Source organism: Pipistrellus hanaki (genome assembly GCF_964339955.1).
Source record: "Pipistrellus hanaki genome assembly, chromosome: 1".
Classification (NCBI taxonomy): Eukaryota; Metazoa; Chordata; class Mammalia; order Chiroptera; family Vespertilionidae; genus Pipistrellus; species Pipistrellus hanaki.
The window spans coordinates 88,357,756-88,384,684 of NC_140503.1; the positions used below are offsets into that span (position 1 = coordinate 88,357,756).

Here is a 26,929-nt window from a genome sequence, read left to right on the forward strand (position 1 = left end):
GGAACTAAACATAGAAATCCAGGAAGAGCACAGACGCCCAAAACAGATGAACCCAAAGAGGCCCAGAGCAAGATACATCATAATTAAAATGAAAAAGTTTAAAGTCAAATACAGAATCTTAACAGCAGCATGGGAAAAGCAGTAATACCTACAAGGGAGAGCTCCCACAAGACTATCAGTTAATTTCTCAACAGAAACTTTGTAAGTCAGAAGGGACTGACACAAAAATATTCAAAGTGATAAAAAGCAAAGACCCATGAAATGTTAAAGGGTCTCTTTTAAGAGAAGAAAAAAATATGAACAAATAATGGCAATAAATACATAGCTATCAACAATTGAATCTAGAAAACAAAGTAAGTGAACAAGCAGGGGAGGGCAGTTGTGAGCAATCCTGGATTGTGAGAGGGATGTCTGACCAGCCATTTAGGCCCAACCCAGTGGGATTGGGCCTAAATGGATGATTGGACAACCCTAAGGGGTCCCAGATTGGAGAGGGTGCAGGCTGGGCTGAGGGACACACACACACACACACACACACACACACACACACACACACCCCGCCGTGCAGGGATTTTGTGCACTGGGCCTCTAGTCTATATATATATATACACACACACACCCTAATATGCAAAGAAACCAAATGGTAGAACAACCAAATAGCCAGTCGCTATTGACGTGCGCTGACCACCAGGGGAGACGCGCAGAACATGGCGGGCATCAGCAGCAGGCGGCAGAATGTGGAATATGGTGGGCATCGGCCGCAGCAGGATGATGGAGTAGGTGAGTGGGGGCACCAGACCCAGGTAGAGTGCCAGTCGCTGTCATCGGGGCGAGCCTCTGGTGGTTACTGAAAATTCTTTGCTCCTGAACACCAGGGTCCCACCTGATACTCACACCTGCTGCTGGCACCTGCAACCAAGGCTAAACCTCTTATACTTTGACTCACCAACAAGGTAACACTAACAAAGAAAAAAAATGACAACTCTCCGGAAGGAAACTCAAAATGATGGTTTTTTGTGATACAAATGAACAAGAAAGCAAAATAGCAGTCATGAAGAAACTCAACGAGATACAAACAAATTCAAAAGGTAGTTTAATGAGCTCAGAAATAAAATTAATGAACACAAGTACTTTCCCAAAGAGATGAAAACTACCAAAAGAATCAAACTGTTACAGCATTCCAAGGCAGGAGGAATATGGAAACTGAGAAAGGAAAGTTAAAACAAGGCCAAACATTGAGGGCAATGTGCAGCCAGCTTGTAAATAACAAGCCATTATCTTCTCTAGCCAAGGACACTTGAGAGCAAATTTTTTAAAACCTCCCTAAGGAGAGAATGCAGAAAAGGCGGGAGGGGGAAGGAGGAAGGAAAAGAGGGCAGCTCTATTCCCTAAGCAGAAAAGCCAGCAGTCTCAAGGCTTGGCAAGATAAAGTTCTTCTCATGGGTTCCGGGAAGGCCACAACAAAGTAAAATGGGACATTGAGAATAAACCTGTTGCAAAATATTCAGCAAAGGAATTTTTAAATCTATAGACAGGAGGGTATATAACACCTCAGACCCCCACCCAACTCACTCTTTGATTATCGGAGAACCCATCTGCACTTCATAAGACAGATGTATAAGCTTGTTTGCTTTGCTTCTTTAATTTGCTTTGCATGTTTTAATTATTTTAATAAAGTGGCTTTACACAATGCAATCAAGGTCTCTCGTATTAATTAACTTATATGAGAAGACAGGGATTGAGGCTGCGGACAGTCCTCTCCCACTGGCTCGGGGCTGTCCAGTAACCCCTCTCTGGTATCTGTGCGAGGTGCCTCTAACAAAACAAATTCTGGAGCTAAAGAAATCAACAAATGAGATGAAGAATGGATATATTAATAACTACGACACACAATGAAAACTAGTTGCTATTTCAAGACTCCCTATCACTGCCATCTTAATCATCAGTCATTCAAGGGTTAGCAAGGTATTCAGACATAAGTAAACTTCATTTTAAAAATTCACAGATAAAAAATAAATTTAAAAAATTTAACATTCAAATATTTTAATTTAACTATATAGAAAACGTACAACTGCTCAGCAACACATTTGATAGAAATTGAAATAAAAATGCCCTAAGTAAAATGGCAATTAAGAATGTTTTCTCCCTTAGATGACAAAATTTTTCAATTAATAATAGAAATCAATCCTTTCAGAGTTATAAGTTTATTTAATTCATAAGAGGATTTATCTCAGTTTCTTAAATAACTACATCCATATATGGATAAGTGCTTGGATGTCAATCATTCACTTATGCTTAGGGGTGAAAAAACCAGGATGCAGCAAAACTTTAATAATTGTTAAGAACCATCACCAAAATAAAACCCATTAGAAAGTAAGTTAAAGCATCATTAGGCAATACTATTTAATTTCTAAAATAAAACTTTAATGCAGCTTTTCAAGAAATTTAAAATGTATCACTTTAGTCACATTTATTCATTACAGTTAACTATAGGTATTTCTTGAAAATGAGAGCCCTAGGGACTTAAAAAAATTAGTAAAATTTTTGTCTCCTTTCTACGTAAGCAAAATAATGAAGACTTTGACTTAGTATGCATTAGTCAATTAAACAACTCAGAATTTCACCAAATTAAATGTAAGAATTGTATCAAAAATCTGAAACCCAAAGGAAAAAAGATAAATAACAAACCTTGATCAAGTAAGCCTCTATGCTGTTGTTTGAAATCCGTGGACTTGAGGTAGGAATCACCACGCTTTCTCTAGGAGTAGAATGACCATAGAGTACAAAACTATTATTAAAGTTTCCAACACCAGGTGTCTCCAGGACTGGCCTTATATTAGGAACACTGACTAAAAACCTGTTCTGCTGTTTCTGCAGGAGAAGTTCAGTGCTGATCTCCGCTAGCCTCTCGTTAGTCCTGTGAACATTGAAAACAAATGCTTAGTACTCACCTTTCCCCTAAGTGACTTATATTTTTTTAAGTTGCCACAACAGTAAATGGAATTTCCCATGAAACAAGATTTTAACACTGAAAATGTGTCAGAGCAGACCTACTATAAGTAAGTATAGGTTCTAAATTGTTCTAAAGAAGTATCTGTATGGAATGGGAGTTTCTAACTAACAAGTAATCTAAAGTGCAGAGGAGAAATTACTGTTAGTGATGTAAATGGCTTATCAAATAATACATGCTGCCTTTTGGAAGGGCTATACTCAGAAGATTCTCAAAGATGTCCTTGGACATAGTTAGTGAACCAATTTAGAGATTTAAAAAACACCCCTCTCTAAGACACTGTCAAGCATTTGCTTTCATCACCCTTGTACAATACACTCATTATCTTGGAGATTTTAACCATTTTGCCAAGGCATAATTTAGAGTAGGGGTGTCGAACTCAATCAGAGAAGGGGCCAAAATCTAAAATCCAGCCTAAATCGCGGGCCGAATGGTTTACTGAACAGTCATAAACTGACAATGTCATAAACTGACAGCGGAGTGCAGTGATGACAGCGCGGTGCGGGCCACATTGCAAGGCCTGGCGGGCTGGATTTGGCCCGCGGGCCTTGTGTTTGACACATGTGATTTAGAGCAACAACCTCTAAGGCAGAACAAGATAGCCAAGCTCAGTGGTTCCCAACCTGGGGCACATGCCCCTAGGGGGGCAATTCGAGAATGAATTATTAACAGTGAATTTTTGCATTTCTTAGGGTTCCAGGGGCCTCATATGTAGTAAATAATTATACATTGACATATGTATGCATTTCAGTTCTCTACTTGTATATTTTAAAACTTTATTTGCTATTTTTTCATATCACTTCATATTATTATTTTTAACAATTTCTTAGTGATTTCTTCCTCAATACTTAAAAAATGTCCTTTCATTCTTTTATTTTTCTTTCATGGATGCCATGTTCTTTGGAAGCTTGTTTGGATCAAATTAATAGCCTTTTAGGCTTCCTCTACGTGAATACGAGTTAAAATTTTGAATAATAAGAATTATATGTCACAGTGGGAGGGGGGATTTCAGAGATGCTTAGGTGGGACATGGCTCCAAAACAGTTGGGAACCACTGGCCTAGCTGGTGATCACAATGAATGAAAACAGCTTTGGGGGCAAGCAGCTTATAACACCGTTATCAAGGCATTAGAGGTGGGATTTGCCCTTTGTCTTCCACATCCCCCTCAGACAAGACCACCTTAATACTTTTAGCCTTTGTCAATTATACTGCCCTTCACCCCTATGCTAATCTTTCCCTTTTATCACATATATCTCTAAGTAAGGATAGTTTTCTCAAGGTGCCCTTTAGTGATAATAACAAAGATCACAATCAAGAAAGTAAATTTACCAAGTGCCAGAATGTGTCTGGTACTTAACCGTTTGGGTTTAAGTTATTAACTTAAAAAATATAGTTAAACTTGTTAATATTTCTATTTAGGGGAATTCTGACAATTTTATAATAATATTGCTGTCTAAATTATAAAACCTTCAAAGCACTTAGCTTAAAGACTAGTAGATCAGGTTAGTTACATGAAAATATTAAGGGGAAAAAACATATAAAAAATGATGGAGAGATGCAAACTGTTCTGATCAAAGATTTGAAGGATAAGTTCATTCAGTAACATTTTCCAAAATTATATTACTTAATTAGTTTCCACATTCTACTAATCTCATGAACCTGGTTTGATAAAAATTATGCTTTAGAAACTAATTGAGGTAAATTTATATTCTCTGATCTGTCCTTTGTCTTTCACACCTGTGTTTTGACTTACTTGTTTAGTTGATTTGCCAATGATTTTCTACCTTCTAATTCTTCTAGGTACAGTTGCTTATATTTTCCCAAATCTATTTCTTTAGAATCTTGAGACGTTTTCATTTTGAAGAGTTCATATTCCAGATCTTTAATTCTGAGTTCCAACTGACTTCTTATTGAAGTATTATGATTCTCTCTTAACTGCTCTAGATTTTCTTGAGATGCTGCTTGTGTCTAGAGCAATAAGAAGAATATATATTTATAAAAGAAATATAATCTGAATAGTTATATTTGTTTCCTTTCATTTTGAGTCAATGATTAAGGGAGCATCTTTAAACATGAAAAAAAAGCTGAAGTTTAAAAAATTTATTATCAATGTTAACAAAGCTAAATCTACATTATAAAAATAAAGTCTTACCTCTCTTTAAATAATACTCATACATTTAAATAATTCAAGACTAATAGAATCAATTTAAAATTTTAAAAATTGAACAATATAACTAGAGGCCTAGTGCATGAAATTAGTGCGCTGGAGCGGGGAGTCCCTTCAGCCTGGCCTACGCTCTCTCTCAGTCTAGAACCCATTGGCAGACATCCCTCCTGCAGTCTGGGACCCCCTTGCTCCTTACTACCTGCTTTCTCGCTGCTCCTTACTGCTCAGCTCGCTGCTCTTTAGCTCAGTGGCAGAGGCGGGAGAGGTTCCTGCCACTACTACTGTGCTCGCCAGTCATGAGCCTGGCTTCTGGCTGAGTGGCACTCCCCCTGTGGGAGCACACTGACCACCGGTGGCAGCTCCTGTGTTGAGCATCTGCCCCCTGGTGATCAGTTCGCATCATAGCGACTGGTCATTCTGGTTGTTCTGCCATAATGGTCGCTTAGGCTTTTATGATATAGAAAATGCTATAATTTTTAAATTACTTTTTAAAAATTTTCTTCCTAATAGTCTTATTTTACATTCATTGGTCTTAAAAATAAAATGATCCTTTAATAAAAATCATTCTGAAAAACTGATTTGGTGATAATGATAAAAATGGAAATATTGGAAGGAGAAACAAAAGCCACCTTCCTTCCAGAAATCTACAAAACAAACTGCTATTAAGGGAAGTAGGAAAATACATACAATGTAATTTACAGTGAAATGAATTAAAGCATATTAAGATCAATAAATTAACCTGTAAAAATAGATTGACTTCTTTTAATTTTTCTACTACATCCTGTCTTGCTCTTTCTTCAATCTTCCGTTTATACTGTTCTACTTCACCAAATTCTACAACATTCATTTCCATAAGTCTATTGAGGTTTAGTACTTCTTGTTTCCACTTCTTTTTTTCATTCTCTAGCTTTTCACATTTTTTTTGTATTGCTTTCATAGATAATAACTCCTGTTGAAGAAATTTATTTTTTTCATCCAGACGTATACACTTTGAAGATGCACTTTCCAGTTTTGCTGTAAGATCATCATTCTGCATGAATAAAATAATATAGTTTGGTTATGAAGGTGTAGACTAAGAATAGTCTAACTCAACACCAGTATCAAATTTTGAAATAAATTCAGTTGCAATCAAATGTTATCTGTACTGTAATAGAGTCTTAAAATGTGGAATTCTGAATTATTCAGGATCAAGACCAAAGTTAAAACCATCAGGAGTCACAAAAATATAATTACTGTCATTTCTGCCACACAATGTGTACACTTGAATTTATACTCTTTTTTCTATGACTGTTTCATGTCTTTCCTCCCCATAATGACTATAAGTCACCTCTTAGTAGAAAGCCTTTTATCTCTTCCCCAATATTAATTATCCATACTTTTTAAAGAAGTTTTAGGGACATCATATTGAGATATTTAAATGTGAATAAATAAATGCCTCCCCAAATAAGACTTTCAAAATAAGACTATAATTAATGAATCTCATAAATATAGATTCTAATATCATGGACTGAATTACCAATGTTTGATGATAATTAATTTATTTTAATTTCTTTACTGATTAAGTTATTATATATGTTTGATGCTAATTTAAATTGCATTCCAAGAAGAAATGATTACCAGGTTTAAACAGAAATCACATCTTCCACTATAAAAGTTTAGTGAGATGAACATACATTTTTAAGAAAAATAACAACAAAAAGGCTTAGTTTAGTAGTGCTATCTTGAAATTGTTATTTTCTACAAAATAAGAGAACACACTAAACAACAACAAAAACTTGCTGGAAATTAAAGGAAAACTACTTCCTTTAGCTATGGTGATTATTTAATCAGACAAGGTGAATGTTGTGGAGTTTCTAAAACACATCTACAAATTCTTTGGCACTAATCCATGAAATAGGTGCTGGCTTTTGTACTAACAGTTTCTAGTGAACAGAATAGGGTGGCTACTGCTGTGTGACTGCTATGTCTGGTGATACAGCTTCCAACTGACTCTCTCTTTTTAGGGAAGCTCACCCTTTGTGCTGTCAAGCACGAAGCAGCCCAGGCCACATAGCCAGTCCTCGTATAGGTGTCCAGCTGAGCCTGCCCAAGCAAATGTCCCAGCAAGAAGCCTATTGCACCTGACAGACCGGTGAATAAACAAGCCTTAATGATTCCAGTTCCCAGCTTCAAGTCATCCCAGCTGATGGCAAGTGGAAAGGAAATGAGCTGGCCTTACTGAACCTGGCCTCACTGCAGATTTGTGAACAAAATTAATGCTGTTTTGAGCTACTAGCTTTGGAGGTGTTTTATTTAGCAGCAATCAATAACTGGCACTGATACTGACATTAAAAATAGAGTGTTAACACTAAAAGATAAAAAAAAAACACCACACACATGTGGGAGTCCCTTGGAACAGGAGGTGGGTGGAACCTGAGATGATGGAGAGAAGCATGAGAATGAAAACCAAAGGGCCTCCAAGAAACGGCGAGTGGAGGCCTGATGGCCCCTGAAGAGGCTGACAGCAGGGGCTTCTAGGCAAGTGAACAAAATGACATTGAAACAAGGATGATAGGGATTCTCACCATGAAGCAGCTGACAGAGAAATCAATGAGAAAAATAAGCTAAAGAAAGACTATCCTATATAATAAGAGAGAAATATGCTAATTATCCATTATTCCTTGAGGCGTAACAACCAACGAGTAATGACCAGATCATGGATCTGCAGGAGGGTGGGGCAGCAAACTACAAGTGGAAAGGAAAAGCTACAGGAGGGTGCAGGGCAGCAAACTATGAGGGAGGGTGGGGAGAACAAAGGGGTGGGGAGAGTTACAGGAGGGCAGCCGAGAGCTACTGGCTCACGGATTCGTGCGCAGGGCTACTACCGTAGTTAAATATAAAAGAACCAGGACTTACGGTTTCAAATATCCACTTCCCATTTATAGGTTCTTCCACATGTCCAATTGTCAAATAATTTTAAAATAAACAAATGGCTTCTGGGCTAACATCAAATCCAGGGTACTTCCTGGAAAACAATCTAAGGATAACTAAGCAAGACTATAAAACCCTAAGATCTCAGAGAGATTTACATGGTGCCTCAAATTCCTCTAAGGATTTTCAGAACGTAAGAATTTTAAAGGCACTGTCCTCCAGGAAGCTCAACACATCTGAAAACCATTTGTGAGAGTGGCCTTTCTAATGGCATGAACCCCAATAAAATTCACAGGAAACTCAAAGCTTCTAAGAGAACGGTAGTAGCAAAACCCTGCTTGCTAGCTTGGACTAATAGAGACCAAGATTATAAAGACAGATTGTGGGAGTTAGATGTTCCACAGGGAGGAAGCAGGCTTAGAAAAGAGCTGCAAGCACAGGTCACTTCTTATGAAAAGGACAGAACAAAGAGCTCAGAGAGAACAGCCACGGCCCACGGAGAATCACTCTATGTTCAGGGCTAAGTTTTCCTCTCCTCAGTGAGGAAACAGACAACATTATGAAATCATTTTAAATCTCAGTAGTAAAACAAATGCAGTGGTTTTTGGCACCATTTAAATACAATTTCTTCTCTACCGTACTTTAAGCTTATCTGTATTGGAAGGTAAGAACACCTCATCTTTATGTTACGGGACACAAATTTGCTTTAAAATTTTGACATTTCAAATTGAGAGATTTCCAAAGAGGAAAGGTAACAGTCCAGATTTTAATCTTCTCCTCCCTAGGTGGTAAAATCTATCAATGAGTCTACTGATAAAGAATTAAACATCCTATATAATAAAAAGTTAATATGCAAATAGAACAAATGGCAGAACAACTGAACCTGTCGCTATGGCATGCAGTGACCACCAGAGGGTGCACATGGAACATGACAGGCATTAGCAGCAGGCAGACCAAGGTGGGGTGCTGGCTGCTATCATTGGGGTGAGCCTCTGATGGTTACTGAAAATTCTTCACTCTTGTGCACCATGGTCCTACTCAGTGTTCACACCTGCTGCCAGTGCTGGTCCTGCTCACCCCTGTTGCCGGCACCTGGCATCGGCCCTAATGGCTTGGGCCATCAGTGGGTGTGAGCAGTGGCTGCCGGCCCCCATTGCCCCTTAGAACTTCTCTACCTCCCCCTGCTCCTAAGGGGCAATCAGGACCAGCAGCTGCCGCTTGCACCTGCTGCCGGCGCCGGCCCTGCTGGTATCTGCAGCTGGCACTGGAGTCACTGCTCACACCCACTGCCAATGCCTGGCGCCAGTCCCGATCACTTGGTGCTATAAGTAGATATGAGTGGTGGCTACTGGCCCCCATTGCCCCTGAGGGCTTCTTCACCTTTCCCTGCTCCTGAGGGGCGATCGGGGCAGCAGCCACCACATGCACCCACTGCTGGCACCAGCCCCAATCCCTCCATGCCATCAGTGGGTGTGAGCATGGCCGGTGCCGTCAGTGCATGGGAGAAGCGGCAGTGAGAGCGGAGCTGCGGGCAGACAGGAGACCGGGGGCTGTGGCAGGAGGGGCCAGGCAGAAGCACAGAAGATGGGCTGAAACCTGCCCCTGTGCCCACCGCAGTCTCGCAGCCCACAGTTTCGTTCAAGGTGCACGGGTTTGTGCCCTGGGCCCCTAGTAGTGAAATAAATGACTAAGTCATATTAACATAAGAAACATTCAAACCTGTAAATATTTTTTGTGAATTTGTTTGAGCCAAACTGTTGACAACTGCCAGGAAGCAGAATCTCAACCCATTGAGACAATGCTCCTGAGAATGGTAAGTTTTCACCTATTTTTATAAATTACCATAAAAGTTGGAGACATAACTGGATTACATGTAATCCATTGAAGATAGAATAGGGTGGCAGAAGAAATCAAAGAGTGGGGAGGACCTCTGGGATTGGGTAAAAAGTAAAATAACAGACACAAGCTTCTTTTACATAGGTGCATACAGGACAGTTAACAGACAACAATTAACACAATAACAATAATAATGAGATAATTTGTGGTCTCCACCACAAGGGAAGTTACAAGTTACCCTGACATATCAAAGATACGTTATTTAGATGCAAAGAGAAATTGGGCTCAGTTAAGATCAAAATTGATCCTTGTCAGGAAAGATACCAGCCTAAGATATGACTACCCAGCATAGACTTTTAATTAAAAGGTTTTAATTTCAGACTATTGTTTGTAGTTACTTTAGCTTTCTGAGTTTACAAGGCCACCATGCAGGCCTTTCTTGAGCTAGTCAGGTTAGCTTGTGGCCCCTTTCCATCCAGTCAGAAGATCCTGTTACCAGGATTTTAATGGAAATGGGAGTGAAGTGGGAGGCACTGGGTTAGAGATTAAACTTTTGCATGGAGAAAAAAGAAATGGATATTATCTTTGTAAGCCTACTTTTTCATCACATCACAGAGTCAGCAAAACATAAGTTGGCCACAGGCTTTTTCAAGAAGAAAAAAATCTTCACAAAAGTAGAGTTAAAAACATTCCACTACACTGACTTTTTATTATTATACTAGAAGCCTGATGCACGAAATTCATGCAAGGGGCTCAGCCCCCGCTGCCATGGAGGCTGCCTTTGCCCCCACCACCACCCCAGAAGATCTAGTGTAATTAGCATATCATGCTTTTATTATTATAGATAAAACAACTGGTAATGTGCAAAATGACAGACTTATACATCAATGAATTAGAAGGGATAATTCAAAAATTAACCCTCACATTATCACCTAGTGCTTTTTCAACAAGGGTGCCAAACAAGTAAATAAGACATGAATAGTCTTTTTAACAAATTGTACTGGGACAACTGGATATTCACAAGCTAAATAATAAAATTAGACATCTAACTCATACCATCATACATAAAAATGAACTCAAAATGTAAATGCTAAAACTACAAAACTCTCAGAAGGAAACATAGGTGTATATCTTCATAACTGGATTTGGATGTCTTCCTTAGTTGTGAAACCAAAAGACAAAAATAGATTAACTGGACTTCAAAATCAAAAACTTCTGTGCTTTAATAAATACCATCAAGAAAGTGAAAAGATGAGCTACTGAATGGAAGGAATATTTGAAAATCCTTTATCTAACAAGGAATTTGTATCTAGGATATATGAAGAACTCCTACAATTTAATAATAAAAAATCCAATTAAAATCAGGCAAAGGAATTGAATAGACAGTTCTTCAAAGAAGATATATGATAATAAGCACAAGAAAAAAATGGTCAGCATTATTATTAGCCACTAGAAAATTACAAATCAAAACCATAAGAAGATGCCACTTCACACCCACCAGGATGGCAACAATCAAGACAGGCAATGACAGTGTTGGCAAGAATGTGGAGGAATTGGAACTCTCATACACTGCATATGAAAATGTAAAATGGTCAGCCACTTTGAAAAACAAAGTGGCTGTGCCTCAAAAGGTTAAAGATATGATCCGGCAATTCCATTTATAATTATATTCCTAAGAGAATGAAAATATATGTTCACATAAAATCTTGGGCATGGATGTTTATAGCAGCATTATTAACAATGCCAAAAAGTGGTAACAAAAAGATCCATCAAATGATGAATACACAGAAAAATGTGGTCACTTCAGCAATAAACAGAAATGAAGTACTGATAATACATGTTATAAAATAGATGTATCTTAAAAACATTATGCTAAATAAAAGAGGCAGTCAGGAAGGACCACATATTGTGTGATCTCATTGACAGGAAATGTGCAGAATAGACAAATCTATAGAGACTAAAAGTACAGTAGTGATTCCCTAGGGCTCGGAAGAGGAGAAAGTGGACAGACACCCTGCACAGGGTGGTTGCTAAAGGGCAAAGCGTTACTTTTTAGGGTGATGAAAATGTTCTAATATTGATTGTGATGATCATTGTATAACTCTTTGAATATAGAAAAAGCCACTACATTGTACATTTTAAATGAGTGAACTGCATGGTATGTGCATTATATCTCAATAAAGCTGTTACCCCGCCCCCCCAAATTTTTTTATTTATTTGGTGTTGGTGCCTGGGGACCTGTAATGAAATGGTATACTTCTTATCAGGTTTCAAGATAGGAGAATTAACAGTATGTCCTTTTTATAGTAAAGTGATCAGGAAAAAAAGCTGCTTTTTCACTGATATCAAGTCTATAAAATTAATAGGAAAATCTATATTTCACTGCTCAAAGCAACAAGTGATAAATATTTCCCCAACTTAGTTGATTTGTGGCCCCAAAACTGATTAAAAATTACCTTATGTTTTAATATATTAATCTGAATATCCATTTCAATTTGATTTGGTTTTAAATCTCCAGGGAAACTAAGCTCTTCATTTTCATATTCATTTAACTTCCTTTTTGTAATTTTTAAGAGTTTCTTAAATCTGCAGAAATGTACAAAATGAGTAAGTCAAATTCTTTAAGGATACATATTTAATAATTATTTAAACAGATATTATGTTCTGTCATATAAATCTATAAATTATGTTCTTTCATTTGTTCCAATCTAATATTGTTTGAAACTATACTACTAAATTATATTATTACATAAATAACATGAAAAAAAAATCATGACATATGATAAAGAGTTAATATTGTAACTACATAGCATTCTTATAAATAAGTTATTAATATTAATTTTAGTATATTAAATAAAACATTAACCTATTATTAAATATCAACTAGAAACCAGAAATCACTATCCAAGGTGAAATAGAAAAGCATAATTACATATGAATGTTTGAAAAGACATGAAAATACCTTTTGATATCTACTAACAACAAGAAGAAATGAAGAAAAGTACCAACAAAAAACATCAAGGTCATTCAAAATAAAAAAGAGAAGCAGGAAAGAAAAATATTTGAAGTCTGAGTTGAAGGGAAATTTGGAAAGGGGCAGGGCTTTAGAAGAAAGGAAATCAGAGATAATATGTAACAGTCTCTTCAACAGACTTTTTTTAAATAAAGATTTTAAAAGCCATCAACTTTTTCATATATATATATATATATATATATATATATATATATATATATGTTATTGATTTCAAAAAGGGAGGGAGAGGGAGATAGAGATAGAAACATCAATGATGAGAAAGAATCATTGATTGGCTGCTTTCTGCACACCCCACACTGGGGATTGAACATGCCATCAAACCATGACCTCCTGGTTCAAAGGTCGAGGCTCAATCACTGAGCAATACCGGCCAGGCTCAAGACTGATTTAGGAAGAGATACTTGCTAGCAAAATCTTAACAAAATAAAAGATATACAAAACAACTGTACAGAAAGACAGTTAAAAGAGGAAAAACTCTGATGAGAATGAGAGTAAATTGCTCAGCAAATAAACAGGAAGGAAGCCATGTGGGGACTTCCCAGACACTGGGAAAAACCATTATTATTATTATTATTGCTATTATTATTAATTTAATCTTCACTCAAGGATGTTTTTATTGATTTTTACAGAGAAAGAGGAAAAACAAGCAAGAGAAACATCCATTAGTTGCCTCCTATTTATATCCTGACTGGGAATTAAACCCGCAATCTAGGCATGTGTCCTGACCCACAATCTAACCTGTAACCTTTTGGTGCATGGGACAAAGCTCCTACTAACTGAGCACCTGGCCAGGGCCTATTTTTCTTTTTTTATGAGTGATAAAAACATGATTATGCAACTTTTAAAAGTCATATATACATTTTTGTATATGTGATATATTTTACCACTAAAAATGGAGAAACGTAAGCCAAATCAGGATGTTTGATGTTGTTAAGCAATGACAGAGATAGTTTTTTAGATATTAAATTATTTGAATGCTGAAGGAAAGCACACTCCTAAACAAAGGAAAGATTACCACAGAAAGCAAAGATATCTTGCAGAAATAAAAATTCAAGGTAGACTTGAAAAGTGCGATTGATAGGATATGCAAAAGGTATCCTCATTACCTTTAGGAATCAGTAAAGACTAAATACAATATTTTGGCACTCAAAACAATTTCAGGCCGGGACCGGTTTGGCTCAGTGGATAAAGCGTCGGTCTGTGGACTGAAAGGTCCCGGGTTCGATTCCGGGCAAGGGCATGTACCTTGGTTGCGGGCACATCCCCAGTAGGGGGTGTGCAAGAGGCAACTGATCGATGATTCTCTCTCATCGATGTTTCTAACTCTCTATCCCTCTCTCTTCCTCTCTGTGAAAAATCAATAAAATATATATATAAAAAAAAAATTTCAGATTGTGCTCTGAGTTTCTTAAGTAAATTTTTAAATAGGGTAATTTGTTTAATCATAAAAATTACAGAGAGAATATAAATTTGTATTTTGGATTTAATAGTAAAATGACAGTTGAATATTAATGAATGGTAGGAATGTTCTGAAATATTAAAATCTTACCTGGTAATCTCTTTTTCTAATTGATAATTTTTCTTCATTTCTTGATCCAAGCTATATTCCAAAGACTGTTTTAACTCAATATGTTTCTTTAACTGTTCCTTTTCATCCTGAGACTTGGAAAAACATTTTTGAAGAAAATTAACTTTTTTAAATCTAGATACTCACTCTTCTTTCTTAAAAATACGATTTCTCATGAGTTCATGAATAATATGTATAAACAGGTTTATAAACCTGATGCCAATAAGGTACACTTAAAACTCTCTCTCTCTCTCTCTCTGTCTCTCTCTCTCTCTCTCTCTCTCTCTCTCTCTCTCTCTATATATATATATATATATATATATATATATTGACTTCATATTTTCATTACTTTTTTTCTGGAATTTAAATTGCCAGTATTTGTTAAAACAGATGTTTTTACATATAAAATACTAAGTCTTAAAAAAGATTTGACCTTTTAGTTTCTAAAGATGCTTAGAAACATTTACATCAATAGTTCAAGATATTCTAGGTTCTATTAAGTCCCATCTTACTAAGACAATCTTTGAAAAATTCCCATGCAGTTTCCATTTCTTTATAATGACAATCTGACTTTAGGATGAGCTAAAGACTCTCATTTTCTGTAAACTTTCTTCCAGAGGTTTCAATTTCTCCTTTTCTATTAAACACATTTCTCTTTAAATAAAGTTTGTCTTGTCTATATTTTACAAAAACATTACTTTTACTTGATTCTTGTAGCTTTTTCTACCATCCTGTTCTCCCTTTTCCTTAAACTCTAATATTCTATAATGCAAGCTCCATCTTGCATTATAGAATGTTAAAATATATAATGCAAGCTTCATATATTTTTTTAATTTTTATTGATTTTTTACAGAGAGGAAGAGAGAGGGATAGAGAGTTAGAAACATCGATGAGAGAGAGTCATAGATCAGCTGCCTCTTATACACCCTCTACTGGGGATGTGCCCACAACCAAGGTACATGCCCTTGACTGGAATCAAACCTGGGACCTTTCAGTCCACAGGCTGACGCTCTATCCACTGAGCCAAACCGGTTTCGGCTGCATATTCATATTTTTAATACTTATTCTCTTCTTTTACATAAGAATACGATTTTCAATCCCATAATTGCACTAAAAAATTTAAGGGTCATCTTTTTCTTTACTCCTGTATTCTGCCTTACTTCTCAGGAGTAATTGATAACAATGATTACACACACCCTCTCTCTACTTCTCTAACCCCAATTTGTTTCTCAACTGTAACCCTGATGTATATAGGTCTTAACTCTAATACTTTTTTAAAAGTTCTCTCTGAGTTCTTAAACCACAACACTTCAAACCATATTCCCTAATAGGGGCGGAGGGGCAGATCGAGGGCAGGGCCAGAAAAGGGTAGGCACTGAAGGTGCCAGCTGACCCTCAATCATGGTCGGGGGTGGGGGGTGGGGAAGTAGGGGGGTGATAAGGGCCAGGGCCAGCTTGGGAAGGGGCCATAGGCAGTTGGCAGGGAGGTCCCACCACCTGATTGAATTCCCAGTTGCACTCCTGGTCGTGGAGACAATTTGCATATTAGCTTTTTATTATTCCTCTAGAGGCCCAGCACATGAAATTTGTGCATGGGGGTGAAGGGGAATCCCTCAGCCCGGCCTGCACCCTCTCCAATCCAGGATCCATCTAGGGATGTCCGAATTCCTCTCACAATCAGGGACTCCTGGCTCCTAATTGCTCACCTGCCTGCCTGCCTGATTGCCCCTAACTATCTCTGCCTCCCTGCCTGATCACCCCTAACTACTCCCCTGCTAGTCTGATTGCCCTTAACTGCCTCTGCCTTGCCCTGCACATGGGACCCAGGATTCCCTCCTCCAACCTGTTGCAGGCACCTAGGACCTGGGCCTCCCTCTCTCTGGCCAACCACAGGCACCCAGGACATGCGCTGGCTTCGCCTGGGCCAGCTGCAGCCCAGTAGGGAGGTGGTTTCACCCGGGTTGCAGCTGCAGCCACTGGTGCCCAGGACCACAGGCATTCTCCCAGGCTGCAGCCTGACTGGTCCCATTACTCTCTCACAAGCTCATTTGTGCCTGGCTGGTCCCCATTTCTCCCTCCCCAATGTCGAGTATCTGAGCCATTATGGTGTGATAGCGTGACGATCATTTGCATATTAGCTCTTTATTATATAGGATCTATATATATAAAACCCTAAGTGACTGGTCAACCGTTTGACTGGTCAACCGTTTGACTGGTTGACCATTTGACTGGTTGCTATGATGCATACTGACCACTAGGGTGCAGACACTCAATGCAGGAGCTGCCCCCTGGTGGTCAGTGTACTCCGACAGTGGAAGTGCCACTCAGCAAGCTTACCAAATGGTGGCAGCAGCAGGCGCAACGGGTCCTGGATGAGTAGGAGTGGCACGGTGCCCAGGCCAGCTCGAGCTGCTCCCCAGCCGCCTGCCACTTGGCACACTACTACATCCCTTGGGGGATGTAGGACTGCTGGTTTCAGCTTGATCTCCCGACATCCCCTGAAGGGTTCTGGGTTGTGAGAGGGTGCAGGCTAGGCTGAGGGACCCCACTGGTGCACAAATCTAGTATATAATAAAAGCCTAATATGCTAACTAACTGTCCGGTCATTCGGTCATCCGTTCAACCAATCAAAATGCTAATGATATCCTAAGGTGACTCAACCACTAGCTATGATGTGTATTGACCACAAGGAGGCAGATGCTTCAACCAGAAGGTTAGCTTGCTGCTGGGGTCCAGCCAATCAGGACAGCAAGATGGGCCAGCCATGCCCTGGAGCCCTCCCACTGTCCCTTCCCAGCTGTCCAACCTCCCACATCCCTCCCTGGCCCAACCATTCACTGGTGGGGTCCCTTGCCTGGCCTGTACCCTCTCTCAATCCAGGACTCCTTGAGGGATGTTGAAGAGCCGGTTTCGGCCTGATCCCACAGGCTAGGCCGAGGGACCCCACTGGTGCACACATTCGTGCACTGGACCTCTAGAATAGGATAATTTCCTATTCTATAGAGATCTGATCTATGGAAGTTTTCTGAAGTTCTTTTCACATGCATAATCAACTATATGGTTTGAAGGTTTGAGAAAACTAGAGCTATCTTCTTGCCAATTCAGACTCTTCACCTCAATATGGTATTGGTCAAATATCCTAACCCAGGTAGTCTCTGGCATGGGGATTCATGAGATGAGGTGAGAACCTTTAAAAAAGTTAGGTCTATTGATTAAATTGGTTGAAATGTTGACTCTATAAATTTTTTATTCACTGCCAAAACCAGTTTGGTTCAGTGGACAGAGTGTCAGCCTGCGGACTGAAAGATCCCAGGTTCGATTTTGGTCAAAGGTATGTACCATGGTTGCTGGCACATCCCCAGTATGGGGTGTGCAAGAGGCAGCTGATCGATGATTCTCTCTCATTGATGTTTCTAACTCTCTATCCCTCTCTCTTCCTCTGCAAGAAATCAATAAGATATATTTAAAAAACATTTTTTTTTTAATTTTTATTCACAGGGTAGGCCTTAAGGTGGCTAATAATTCCATGTCATAAACCTAACTGGAATCTACCAAAAAAAATCTCTCATTATTTTTGTATAAGCTTAATCAATTTTGAGTATTCTTACAAATTTTTCAATTTTTGATACCTTAAGAGATTTTTGTATGAAATTTTAAAGTAATAACTCCTGGCACTCTAATTCACAGAAAACTCCTTATTAATATATCATTTCACTTGTATGAAAAGTATGCTAATATAATATGACTTATTCACATAAAGTCTAGAAAAAATAATTTTAAATGTTTCTTCAGCCATTAGAAGGACCAGTAAACACAATGTTCTAGTTCCCCTGATAGGTATATCTTGTATAATGAAACTGCATGAACCTAGCTATTGAGACTGAAAGAAACTAGCTGGTAGGTGCATCTACTTGGCTGCTCCGACTTCGGGTTCACAGTACAATCTTCTGATCTTAAATTATAGGTAGGCTCTCCTACAGATGAAAGTATGAATGGCAGAAGAAACCTGTTGTGCTGGGTAGTGAGTTATGTAGTTTTCACCATTCATTAAAAAATTAAAGTACTGGATTATACACCCATCTTTTCTGAGATTGGATTGTTAAATCTCTGAAAGGCTGATTAGCACAAGTGAATAGAAAATAAATAATCTGCAAATTTGCAGTGCTAGAAGTAATATGTTGCTATGTATGGCCCTGATTGAGCAGCCTTTCCTACTTTTCATTGGCATCTCTTTTCTTTTTTAAAATCCAGCAAAGGGCCCAGCTAGTGTGGCTCAGTGGTTGAGTGTCTACCTGTGAACCATGAGATCGCAGTCCAAGGCACATGCCCGGGTTGCAAGCTTGATCCTCAGTGTGGGGCATGCATGAAACAGCCAATCAATGATTCTCTCTCATTATTGATGTTTCTATTGCTCTCTCCCTCTCCCTTCCTCTCTGAAATCAATAAAAATATATATTTTTTTAAAAACTGGAAAAATCCAGCAAAGGGAAAAAATATACTCCTTTCAAAAAGCATTTGCATAATGACCTAATATTCATTCTTGATGAAGAGAACAAATTACAACATTAAAAGTAATTCATTTACAAAACCTCACCGCAGGGCTTATATTACAAGAAAAATTCAGAATTGTAGGTTAAATCATTATTCAAATTTCTGGACTCAAATAAATATTTGTAATGTCTATATCAGTATTATTAACAATAGCCAGAAACTGGAAAAACCCATGTTGGACAAATGAATAGATAAAGAAAATGTGATATATATCAAATATTGCTTCTAGACTATCACAATCGTTTTATTAAAATCTTACTATAAAAACCATTAATTTTATGAACTCAGTAAATTTCCTCTATAAAGAGGAATTACATTACTAGAAGCAAGTATTACCATATGAATACAATAAATACTTTAATCAGTGAGACTTCCATGATGTCCAAAATATCTTATATACTACTACTAGAGAAATAAAAATTCATTTTTAGTATGTGGAAATTAAGAGATTGACTTACCGAATTGTTTCCTGACAGGCTTGTCTGAAGCTGTTCAATTTTGTGTTCTTGCTTTTTTATTGTAACTTTTAACTTGGCATTTTCAATTTCAAGCCTAAAATGTATATTTTACAATAGTTATTCTCACACATAGTTATAAAAAATACCAAATAACTTCTGAAAAAGACTTCTGAAGGTGCAATTACATAAAATGTTAAAATTTGATAAGTAGATGATTTGGCAATTAGGCCATTTTTCTAGTTGTGTTTTGTGGATAATGTGCAAAATTTAGAGGTAATGTACACAAACTATGCATTTCAAAATAGCTCAAAGCTGAAATATTTATCCAGCTTAACACAGATGTTTTTCCTACAATAATTGATCTAATTCTCATATGATACTGCTCATCTGCTTTATAAATATTTTCTGTGCTGTTTTAAATTATACTTTTGCATGTGATCTTGCGTCTCCTCAGCACTTCTTACGGCCGCAGTACATCGATCTTGTGCTTCTTGCAACTAAAATAAAAAAAAAATAAAAAAGTACTTTTAACTACTGATAGTGTAGTACAAATCTACCAGTTTTTGTAATTAAAATTTTATTGCAACACAGTCACACTCTTTCATGTGCATTTTTTATGGCTACTTTGTGCCAAACAGTGATGCTGAGTTGTGACAACAGAGACCTCATGACCCACAAAGACTAAAATATTTACTACCTTGCCCTTTCCAGAAAAGTTCACAACCTCTCCTCTAGTACTAAAACAAAAACAGTCAGGTTTTAAAATTATATGTATCAAATAAATATACAAATTTATAAATTGGTCAAATGGGTTAAATTAGAAAATTACCCTATGATAAACGTTTATATTTTGTATTCCAAGTACCACATCAACTATAATTTTAAATATTCACAACTGTGAAAGGCCACGGCTATTCCAGTGCTTATGAGACTTAACATGCTGCTTTCATTGATACCTAGAAGCTTCATGAAATAGCTTGAGAGGCAGATTCTAAACAGGAGCCAGAATGCCTGTGTTTGCATCCCAAGTCCCCCAGTTATTAGCTATGTGAACTTGAGCAAATTACTTAAGTTTCCTGTGTCAGTTTCTTCATCTGTAAAATAAAGATAATAATGGCATTTACCTTACTAGGATATTGGAAAGATTAAACTTAGAACATACGTAAAATACTTGGAAGAATATGTGGCCCATGGCATATGCTAAGTAGATGATTTGCCAATTAGGCCATTTTTCTAGTTGTGTTTTGTGGATAATGTGGATCTGTAATTAGCATTATTATTATTGTTGCTATATTTTATGTTCTAATAAAATTTTATAATTAGGCAAGTAGTATGCCAATGGAAGTGATCTCTTGTAAAAGTTACTCTGAAATCATTCTTTATAACTTTGATTGTGGCAGCCAATGGGGAGCAGGAGGCCCAGTACTTCAAAGAGTTTTCACCAATTCTACTAGCCAACAGTACTTTTCTGCTTATAATGATTTATAACATACTTCTTCTCTGCACTTATCAGTGGGCAATCATCTCAAGCTACAATGCACACAGTACCTCCTGGACTGAGTACATGACTTACAGGAGAAACCGCTAACATGGAGATAATTATATAAATAAGGTGTGTTTTTTATTGCTAAAACCAAGTTCTCAAATCCATTCATTTCCAGGAACTGTTTATGTTGGGCTGCTTTAGTAAGTACTCTGATGAGTACATTAAGATAATATGGTATAGCATACCAGAAAAGCCATTCCAGAGTTTGCAAACTGCTATAAATCTGTAAATCTGGCTGTATAGTCAAGGAAGGCTGGTTTATATATATATTTTTTCTTACAATGAGGGTAAAAATGATGAGCTTCTGATTAAATAATTTTCTATTATACTTATATTTAATTGCTTAAAATACATTAAAAATAAATGATTAATTATGTCAACATCTACAAGAAGAAAGTATGGTGTAGTATAAAGTATTTAATTTTAGCCGAAACCGGTTTGGCTCAGTGGATAGAGCATCGGTCTGCAGACTGGAAGGTCCCAGGTTCGATTCCGGTCAAGGGCATGTACCTTGGTTGCAGGCACATCCCCAGTGGGGGGGTGTGCAGGAGGCGGCTGATGGGTAATTCTCTCTCATCAATGTTTCTAACTCTCTATCCCTCTCTCTTCCTCTCTTTAAAAAGTCAATAAAATGTATTTTTTAAAAAGTATTTAATTTTATCCTAACAATAGTTAAGCTAAAATATTTTCAAGTTACACAAGGATAGGCATCATCATATCTAATAATATGCCCCAAAGACAAACTTATACTTAGAAAGACAAGATTATCTTTCATGAAAATAATTTTTAAAAAGGTAAAACTGAGGGCCAAATTGTTCTGGACAGACAAGATGACAAGTGTTGAAAAGAATGAGGTCAGTGAGTGTTTGAACAGTCAGAGCAGGCTTCATGGAGAAGGAGAGATTGGGAGCCAGGTATGAATACATGCAGGATTAAGCAAGAAGAATAGAAACTGAAAAGACAGAGTGGATAACATGAGTAAAGGCCAAGAGATGTTGAAATCAGCCCAGTTCTCTCAGAGGAGAAAATCCAAAAGAAAAACATGCTCACATAATAACTTGTACCCTATTGTACACAGTAGAATTATTAACAGCTAAAAAGTGAGAATAATACAAAGTTCCATCAACTGATGAATGGATAAGTGGTTGAGCCACACAATGAGGTATCATTCTGAGAAAAAAAGAAATACATAAAATAGTGATGTGACATAACATGGATGAACCTTTAAAATGTGACAGTAAATAAAAGAAGCCAGCCACAAAGGGCTGCAATTTGTGAAATTGCACATATATGAGATACACAGAATAGGCAAATCTAGAGAGACAGAAAGTAGACTGGTGGTTGCCTGGCGCAGGGTGAGATGAAAAGCTGGTAGTGACAGCTAAACTGTTTGGAGTTTGTTATTTTGGAATAATACAAATATTCTATAATTGACTGAGGTGATATGTAGACGACTCTCTAAATATGTCAAAAATGTTGAAATGTACAATTTAAATGAGCAAATTATATGATATATGGATTATATAAATACAAGTGTGTTTTTTAATCCAATGGTGGATCTAATTTTCATTTTCTTAATTGTCTGTTGTGGATGTATACACTATAATGATCTAAATAGTTCCATGTTTTTATAATATTTCTAAGGGAGAGAAATGAAGGCTATGCCTACTTCAACTGTTTTGTATAATGAACTTCCTATATAAGTTATTCTGAAATCTGTGATATAGATTCTATATCCATTCACCAAAGTGAAGATAAGAAATAAAACAATTTTCTGCAATATCCCATTAAATATTATCCTCTGATTTCACCTGGCTGTCTCATCATGCTAATGGAGATATCACTAAAGTTATTTTTTTTAGTAGAAAAAACTCTCTTGACTTCTATGGAGAATGATGCATTTTTTTCTCAACTTTCCTAAGGGTAAATATTATTAAGAAAAAAAATTTAAAATATAAGTGGCAGAATTAAAGCCAGGGTCTCAGAAATAAGCACATTATAAAGACAATAAAATTATAATTAATTACAATAAAAATACAAAAGAAAGCTGCATATGAAAAGTAGCAGCCTAAAACACTTTATTATTCAACCAGCTATAGACAGGCTAAATTTCATACATACCTGACTTCTGCTTTGATCTAGTTCCTTCTTTAACTCTTGTTTCTCTTCTTCTAAATTCACACGATAACGTGATGTGACCTCCAGTGAAGCCTCTGACATAGACTGTTTTTTCAGTGTGTCAGCCAGTTCTTGTTGAAGTTGTCTCACAACTGCCTAGGTAAGATATGTCTGATTTTATAAATTACGTTATTATTAAGTTATGTTAATAATAAATAACTTCACATACAGGATGAAGCAAAAGAAGATTTGGTTGTGAATACCTGAAACACAGAGTTTATTCTTGTTATTTTATTAATTATTGTTTTATTCTCTGTCTGAATAACTATAAACCTACCTTTGCCCAATTCTGTTTGTACTTTGTTAGAATCATATATTATTAGTTTAATGTATAACTGAAAAAATATCACCACCTACAATACATCCATTTGCCTTCTTTTTCTCATATGGACACATTCCTATTTGCTCAATCAGATTAAAGACAAAGAAAATGTAATCCTCTTGCCTAATCAATATTAGGTTACTTAGACAATTGATTCAACTCCCCTCTTAATTCCCCCCTCATGTATCTCAAAGCTTTACAATCTACTGATGTCTGAAAGAAAAATGGGTACATAGGTGAATTGAGTGGTAGGAAATTCAATATTGCAGAACATTCTCTTTTTTCTTTTATCAGAGGCTTCAAGTATTCAAGTAACTTTAGAGTTTTTGCATGTTCAATCTCCTGCTCAAATTCTTCTCGTTTCCTATCTTAGAAGAAAAGTGAAGCCATTCCAATGGCCTTGGCCTCCCTCCCTGCTACACATAAGTCCTGCCACCCCTCACTAGTCTGAATAGAGAAGCAATGCCAAATCAATGAATCACAGAAAGCTGCATTTTTCTCTTTGGAGAAACTTATCTCCAAACAATAGTAATTTGGCCTTGAAATGAGAAATATGAGTAAATTACTTATAAAAATATTCAAAGAAAATTGCAAATAGTAGTGGAAAGATTGATTCAAGTATAGTTTTGCTAAAACTCATCATACTCGACCCAAAATATGATTTAATTAAGTAGATGCTTCTAAAGAATTGAGAGGTCATAAGAATATATTACTTGAGACTAAAACACTACTAAATTTCATTCAAATTGACATGAATATAAATAACATTATAACTACTAAAATGTATAAGAAGCCACTGAAGGAAAGATACTATGAGATACAACATCTACACTTCAGTTCATCTGGGAAATTTTTAATATTTATAACATTTTTAATATTCAGCTAGATTCAACAATTAGCCATCATCAAATATTACTTTGAATTTTTTTTTTTTAGGAAATTTGAAAAATGTTTATCTTTCAGGATACTTACTTCTCTTTCCACTTTATCATTTTCATACTGACACATTCTTTCTTTTAAATGGTTACATTCATTGATTAACTCCTTATTTCTTTCATTCAGCAGAAGACCTTGCTTTTCACTTTCAGCTTGAAATATTTTTATGATATCCTGAAACTGATCTTGGATATTAATGACTGTCTTTTCTTTACTGTCAGCTTTGTTGTGAGCATCATCCAGTTGCTGTCGAAGCAACATATTTTCACTCTGTAGGTGAGATAACCTCTCCTCTAAGGATCCCTGCTTTCCAACATATTTATTCACTTTACCTTGTTCCTTTTGATACATGTGTTCAATTTCCTTCTTTTGACTCTGTGTTTGGCTTAGGTCTCTTTGTACACCTTCTAAAACCAATGTTCTTTCTCTGAGAGCATCTCTTGTGTGATGAAGCTCAATTTCTAGGCTATTGAATTTACTTTCTGCTTTAGAAAGTTGTTGAGAAAGAACTTCATTGCTATCTTTTAGGTTAGATATATCAAAATTCATTTTGTCCCGTAAACAAAACCATTCATCTCTTTCTCGCTGGAAAGCAAATTGTAGGTCTCTTTTAGATGTCTGACAGTGCTCATAATCCTGTATAGCAGTAGCCAGTCTAGACCGGTATGATTCAACTTCTGCTTCCAGTCTTTCTCTGTTTTGTTTTTCATTCTCCAGTTTAGAGTTTAGCATTTTATTCTCAGCTGTCAGAACATCAAGCTGTTCATTATGTTGAAATATTGTTTTTGTTAATGTTTCCTCATTCAGTTTTATTGTCTTTTGAAGATGGTCATTCTTTTCATTGACAATTGCAATGTCCTCAAAATATTTCTTTTCCATTTCCTGGTTTTGATTTTTTACCGTGTCTATTTCCAGTCTTAGCTTGGTAATTTCATCCTGAAACATGTGATTTTCATGCAACAAAGTTTTTTCTTTTTCATAACTATTGGAAACCTAAGTAAAACAAAGAAGACTTTAACTAACACTCATTGAAATGACATATCATGATATCTTCTGAAATTAAAGGATAATCTATATGTTTATATAATAAAAAAGGTGGCAATAAAAGATATCCCACTAGAAAAAAATGGAGTTGGATCCAAACCTTCAAATTTATACAATTCTCTAAAGTCCTTATATTAAAACTTAATATAAAATGATGAATCCATGAAAGTGAAAAAGGAATCATAAGAGAATTTTTAAGAGTCTCAAAATTAGAAAGGCCTTTCTCTGAATTATCACAAATGCAGAAGGCATAAAATGAAAGATTAGTAAATCTGATCACATTTAAAAATTGAGTGTACGGTCTCAGCCCTGGCAGTGTGGCTCAGTTGGTTGGAGCATCATACCATGGACCAAAGGGTCTCAGGTTTGATCTCCAGTCAGGCCTTGTCCAGGAAACAACCAATCGATGTTTCTCTTCACATTTATGTTTCTCTCTCTCTCTCTTTCTTCCTTATTCTCTCTCTAAAACCTATTTTAAAAACTTAAACAAACAAGAAACAGAAAGAAAAGATTCATAGGATTTATATTAGCAGGTGGAAATCTTTAAAATAAAATAAAAATGAAATTGACTATACACTGAATATACAGCTATCCCACAATAAGAATATTAACCCTGCATTTATTAGGACAGATTAAATTTTCTATAATTCTTTTTTTCCTGAGAATATCCCATAGATATACTTCTTTTCTAATATTTTCATAGTCAGTTATAAGAATTACATAATAACTGATCATCTAGGCATTGTCCTAAGCACTTGTACATCTATCACTGAACTCATTCATTTATAGACAATCTTGAATGGAGAAGTTAAAAAAACAAGCAAATTTAGGATTTTGTGTATTGTGCACAAACACAGAGATAAGCTTTAAAAACCCTCTATACTTTCCATTAGATACAGTATTGTTTTTTTAAATATATGCACACAAACTCATGAATAAGAGCATTTGAAAATTATTGAACAAAATACCTCAGAATTCATTTTCTTATGAGCCATTTCTATCTCCTTTTCTTTGCATAGGTGATTGGTCAGAATTCCATCTTGTAATATTCTGGCATTCTGTTCTCGAGATAGTTGCCTCTGAATGTCATTTCGCTCTTCTACAACCTAGAGACACATTTCATTAGTTTTTTGCACTTAACTACCATTAAGAAGTTATAAGCTGAAGAGCAGAACCTTTAAAAAACTTAAAAGAAGATAACCTTTTTAAACACAAGGATCTTAACTTCCATGAAAAAAATCTCAAATCTTCACTTAAATCACAGCTAACTTGTTAAAGAGAGAAAAACAAAAAAACAACAACACACACACACACACACACACACACACACAAAAAAAAAAAAAAAAAAAAAAAAAAAAAAAAAAACCCA

At 36.4% G+C, this 26,929-nt stretch overlaps 1 protein-coding gene across 10 annotated transcripts in view; it reads right to left on the bottom strand.

The window, feature by feature from the left end:
- Nucleotides 1–26,929, bottom strand: part of LOC311618171 (ankyrin repeat domain-containing protein 26-like) — a 91,424-nt gene that overhangs the window by 11,743 nt on the left and 52,752 nt on the right. For 9 of the 10 annotated variants that reach the window (XM_084875509.1, XM_084875511.1, XM_084875510.1 and 6 more), the window contains 10 exons: nucleotides 26,529–26,666; nucleotides 24,553–25,509; nucleotides 23,202–23,354; nucleotides 19,961–20,031; nucleotides 19,535–19,628; nucleotides 14,508–14,620; nucleotides 12,381–12,510; nucleotides 5,918–6,208; nucleotides 4,765–4,979; nucleotides 2,689–2,917 (listed from right to left, as the gene is read on the bottom strand). In XM_084875509.1, the coding sequence (XP_084731635.1) occupies nucleotides 2,689–2,917; nucleotides 4,765–4,979; nucleotides 5,918–6,208; nucleotides 12,381–12,510; nucleotides 14,508–14,620; nucleotides 19,535–19,628; nucleotides 19,961–20,031; nucleotides 23,202–23,354; nucleotides 24,553–25,509; nucleotides 26,529–26,666 (2,391 nt within the window). The remainder of the gene's footprint in view (nucleotides 1–2,688; nucleotides 2,918–4,764; nucleotides 4,980–5,917; nucleotides 6,209–12,380; nucleotides 12,511–14,507; nucleotides 14,621–19,534; nucleotides 19,629–19,960; nucleotides 20,032–23,201; nucleotides 23,355–24,552; nucleotides 25,510–26,528; nucleotides 26,667–26,929) is intronic. The other variant, XR_014794251.1, reaches the window with a different exon arrangement.